At 49.6% G+C, this 5,559-nt stretch overlaps 1 protein-coding gene across 1 annotated transcript; it reads left to right on the plus strand.

Annotated features, from left to right (window-relative positions):
- The first annotated feature begins 3,066 nt into the window (after positions 1 to 3,066).
- LOC130949870 (uncharacterized) lies at positions 3,067 to 4,962 on the plus strand. The gene has a single exon (XM_057878480.1). It carries the CDS (start codon positions 3,067 to 3,069, stop codon positions 4,960 to 4,962), a length of 1,896 nt encoding a protein of 631 aa, XP_057734463.1.
- Positions 4,963 to 5,559: the final 597 nt, after the last annotated feature.

Below are 5,559 nucleotides of genomic sequence, written 5' to 3' on the forward strand. Positions count from 1 at the left end.
GCAACACAATAGGAGAGACGGTCGTAGCACCTCACGCAACCACGGGCGAAGGAAATCGCCAGAATGGCGATACAGCAAAAGACACAACCGCAGCACTTCATGAGACCTGAGTCGAAAGGACGACTCGGACGAAGATCGGCGACATCGAGATACCAAACGCACAAGAAACGACCACACAATAATGGGAGCTACACCTTTCACAGAAAGGATCTTAAGGGTAAAACTCCCTAAAGGTTTCGATAAACCCACCGACATGAAGTACGACGGAACCAAAGATCCCCAAGAACATCTAACGGCCTTCGAGGCCAGGATGAACCTAGAAGGAGCGGCCGACGCAATCCGATGCAGGGCCTTCCCAGTAACCCTAGCCGGACCGGCTATCAAATGGTTCAATGCCCTCCCAAACGGATCCATAGCTGGTTTCCACGACATAACATGAAAGTTCATGGCCCAGTTCATGACTAGAATCACTAAAGCTAAACACCCCATCAGCCTATTAGGGGTCACGCAGAAACAAGAAGAATCCACAAGGAAATACCTCGACCGCTTCAACGACGAATGCCTAACAGTCGACGAACTCACGGATTCCGTCGCAAGCCTTTGCCTAACCAACGGGCTCATGAACGAAGATTTTTGCAAACACCTTACCACCAAACCAGTATGGACCATGCACGAGATCCAAAACGTCGCCAAAGATTACATCAATGACAAGGAAGTCAGCCAGGTCGTCGCCGCCAATAAACGACAACACGGCAACGCTCAACACGGCAACTCGGCACCCCGACATAACCCACCACCCAGGGAAAATCAAAGAGACCACCCCAAACTGACAAATACAAGCTGATCACCAAGAATCGGCAAATTCTCTAATTACACGCCCCTAACAGCTCCAATTACTGAGATATACCACCAAATAGCGGACAGAGGTATCATCCCAAAAGCCTGGCAACCAAAAGAAAGAACGGGCGGCAACAAAACCTTTTATTGCGACTACCACCAAGGATACGGGCACAGGACACAAGACTGTTTTGACCTTAAGGACGCCCTCGAACAAGCCATAAGGGACGGCAAACTCCCAGAATTCGCCAAAATCATTAGAGAACCAAAGCGCGCGGAAAGAGATAGGTCACCAGAGAAAGAAGGGCGCAACCCGAGGATGCAAAAACAAACCCTCAGAGAAAGCCCAGAAGACGACCCAACCATAATAGTAAACGTTATCACGGGCAAGGACGTATCAGGTAAATCGAAAACAACACTTAAAAAGGACCTCAAAATCCTGGCCGTTAGGGACCAAGCCCCAACCACCACCACCGATAAAATGATAACTTTCCTACTCGAGAACTGCCAGCACGGTACCTCAGCTGAAAATGCCCTTTTCGTCATCTCGGCAAGAATCGGAACGGGACTCGTCCGGAGAATACTGGTGGACACCGGCGCAGACTCCAACATCCTTTTCCGAGGAGCCTTCGACAAGCTCGAGCTCCACAACGAAAATCTCCAAACACACCGCAACAGCGTCACGGGACTCGGGGAAAACTTTCTCAAACCAGAAGGTTCCATCACCCTCCCCCGCACTATAGGAACAGGCAACCAACGGATGACAATTCTATCTGAATTTGTGGTCCTAAAAGACTTCACCGCTTACAACGTCATCCTCGGGAGAAAAACAATCAATGACTTCTCTGCCATCATCTTTACCAAATACCTCCTTATGAAGTTCATAACGGAGGACGGCTCCATCGGAACCATCCATGGAGACCGGGAAGTCGTGACAGAATGCGACAACACCAGCCTGGCTTTACGGAAAAAATCCCGCGATGCGGCTGGGATATTCCTCGCCGACCTGGACGCCCGACAAGACGGCCAACCTAGGCCAGAACCGAAAGGCGACATGAAAAAACTACAAGTAGGGCAAACCAAGGACGAATACACATTCATCAACAAGAACCTCCCATATAACCTCAAAGAAGACCTTTCCCAATTTTTGAAACAAAACAGAGATTTGTTCACTTTTACGCCGGCCGACATGCCGGGGATAGACCCCGACCTAATGTCCCACCGACTAGCCGTAGACCCCAAGGCCAAACCCGTGGCACAAAGGAGACGAAAAATGTCGTCAGACCGAGCAACCGAGGTCAAAAGACAAGTACAAGCCCTACTCGAAGCAAACTTCATCCGAGAACTACCTTACACGACGTGGTTAGCAAACGTCGTACTGGTAAAAAAGTCCAACGGGAGGTGGCGAATGTGCGTCGACTACACGGACCTCAACAAAGTCTGTCCAAAAGACGCCTTCCCCCTATCAAACATCGACGGATTGGTGGACGCCGCATCCGGATATCGATACCTCAGCTTCATGGACGCATACTCTGGCTATAATCAAATACCTATGCACCGACCCGATGAGGAAAAAATGGCATTCATCACCCTCGACGGAACGTATTGCTACACAGTCATGCCCTTCGGCTTGAAGAACGCCGAAGCCACCTACCAAAGGCTCGTTAACAAAATATTTCGAGACCTGTCCAGAGCAAAACTAGAAGTCTACATAGACGACATGCTCGCCAAGACCGACTCCAGCGATCAACTCATCAGCGACCTCAAGGTCATAATGAACACACTACGAAAGCACCAAATGCGACTCAACCCGACAAAATGCTCTTTCGGAATGGAGGCAGGGAAGTTCCTCAGCTTCATGATCACACAACGCGGAGTTGAAGTCAACCCAGAAAAATGTCGCGCCGTCCTCGAAATGACAAGCCCAAAAAACTTAAACGACATCCAGAAGCTCACCGGCCGACTAACAGCACTATCTCGCTTTCTCGGAGCATCGGCTCAAAAAGCAATCCCCTTCTTCAAACTGATGAAAAAAGGAGCCCCCTTCAAATGGGAAGCAGAATGCGAAGAAGCTTTCCAACATTTCAAGAAAGTCCTAGCGGAACCACCAATCCTCGCCAAACCCCAAACAGGAAAGACTCTCTACTTGTACCTCTCCATAACGGAAGAAGCACTCGCGGCAGCACTTATCGCGAAAATGAAAAGAAAGAACAAAAACCCATATACTTCATGAGCAAACCCCTACAAGACACGGAAACTCGCTACTCGCGCCTAGAAAAGCTAGCATTCGCCCTCCTCACGGCCTCCCGACATCTACGGCAATATTTCCAGGCCCACCCGGTGATAGTTCGAACCGACCAAGCTGTTAAACAGGTACTACAAAAACCCGACCTAGCGGGCAGAATGCTAGCATGGTCTATCGAACTATCCCAGTTCGATATCAAGTTCGAACCCCGATACGCGATCAAAGCGCAGGCCATGGCCGACTTTATCGCCGAGATGACACTGGGAAACTCCACCCCCGAATCCTGGAAACTACACGTTGACGGCTCCTCGAACGTCACTTCCGGAGGCGTCGGAGTCATTCTCGAAAATCAAAACGGAGTCGTGATCGAACAGTCAGTCCAATACAAATTTCCAGTCTCAAACAACCAAGCAGAATACGAGGTCCTCCTGGCGGGCTTAGCCCTAGCCAAAGAAGTCGGAGCAGAAGTCCTGGAAATAAACACGGATTCACAAGTAGTCAGTTCCCAAATTAACGGAGACTACCAAACACGAGATCCCCTACTACAACAGTACCTCGCCAAAGTTAACAAATTAAAGGAAGAATTCAATCACGTAACCATACGGCACGTCCCCAGGGAACGTAACGCCAGGGCTGACCTCATCTCTAAACTAGCCAGCACTAAACCAAGACACGGCAACAAATCCCTAATTCAGGAAGTCATCAAATCACCGTCCATATCCACGACGGCTAGTGCCTATCTGACACTTTCCTACCAAGGATCATGGACCTACCCCATCCTGCAATATCTCCTCAAAAGAACACTGCCCGAAGACCCCAAAGAGGAAAAACGGACAAAAAGGGAAGCCGCCAACTATACAGTCGTCGCAGGACAAATATACAAACGCGGATTCTTGCAACCCCTACTCAAATGCGTCGAGCCCGGAGACACGGAGTACATACTCCGCGAAATCCATGAAGGTTGTTGCGGCCACCACGTCGGAGGTAAAACCCTTGCCCAAAAAATTATCCGGGCCGGCTACTTCTGGCCCACGGTCATCCGAGACTCCATGCAACTAGTAAAAAACTGCGACAAGTGCCAAAGGCACGCCAATATCCACCAAGCCGCCCCCCACCAGCTCAGCATCATATCGGCAGAACGGCCATTCGGCACCTGGAGGATCGACCTTGTCGGACCTTTCCCCATGGCACCCGGCCAACTCCGATATCTCATTATCGGCATAGACTACTACACTAAGTGGATCGAGGCCGAGCCCCTGGCCTTTATCACAGCAACCCAATGTCGAAAATTCCTCTGGCGACAGGTCATCACCCGATTCGGGATCCCCGAGATCGTCATCTCAGACAACGGAACCCAATTCGCCGACAAAAAATTCAGAGAATTCCTAAAACGACTATGCATATCCCACCGTTTTAGTTCAGTCGAACACCCCCAAACGAATGGACAAGTGGAATCCGCAAACAAAATAATGGTCAAAGGACTCAAGAAACGGCTCGACGAAGCCAAAGGAGTATGGGCGGACGAACTCGGATCGGTCTTATGGTCGTACCGCACGACCCCCCAGACAGCCACCGGGGAAACCCCCTTCCGATTAACATACGGCACGGAGGCTGTTATCCCAGTAGAGATAGGAGACTCCAGTCCACGAAGAACGATCGGGGGTAACGACGAAAAAGCAGAACGAGACCTCACAGATGAAGTAAGAAGCATAGCCCACCTCAGAGAGCTAGCCCTAAAACAGAGAGTCAGCCTAAGATACAACCACGAAGTCATCCGGCGAGAGTTTGCAACTGACGACCTCGTCCTACGACGAAACAACATCGGTCCTCCAACCCCCAGGAGAGGGAAAACTCACCTCCAATTGGGAAGGACCATATAGAATCAAGGCTACAATCGGAAAGGGAGCATACAAGCTCGAACGGCTTAACGGCAACGAAATCCCGAGGACATGGAACGCCACCAACTTACGACGATACTACACTTAGACTGACCTCCCTAGGTCACCCCTTTTTCTTTTATCATTGTCTTTTCTTTATTTACCTTCCCCTTTCACAAATATTAAATTTCAGAAGTGACAATCCCGGGTACTCTTTCCCGCCAATAGACGGAGGGTTTTAACGAGGCCCAACTATCAATAAAATTCCATTAAGCTATTTTTTCTCTTTCAAAAGTGTCCCGAATACGGAACAAAAACACGGCCACCACTGAGGGACCGATCACCCCCCAGGCCCGAAATGTGGATATCCATGAAAAAACCGACCTCACGACGGTCCGCTCACCCTAAACAGGGAACAAACACACAATAGAAACAGCTTAAAACAGAATGCAAAAAGAGGCCCAAACGGCCCAAACACCATTAAACGAAGTTTAAACTACGAGTTCACGGTTACACGGCCCACGGCCAACCGAACACCCAAAACAAAAACAAGTTCAAAGCAAAATTCAAAATACAAAGATACAAAGCTACTCAAGGTTG

Source organism: Arachis stenosperma, chromosome 9 (genome assembly GCF_014773155.1).
Source record: "Arachis stenosperma cultivar V10309 chromosome 9, arast.V10309.gnm1.PFL2, whole genome shotgun sequence".
Classification (NCBI taxonomy): domain Eukaryota; kingdom Viridiplantae; phylum Streptophyta; class Magnoliopsida; order Fabales; family Fabaceae; genus Arachis; species Arachis stenosperma.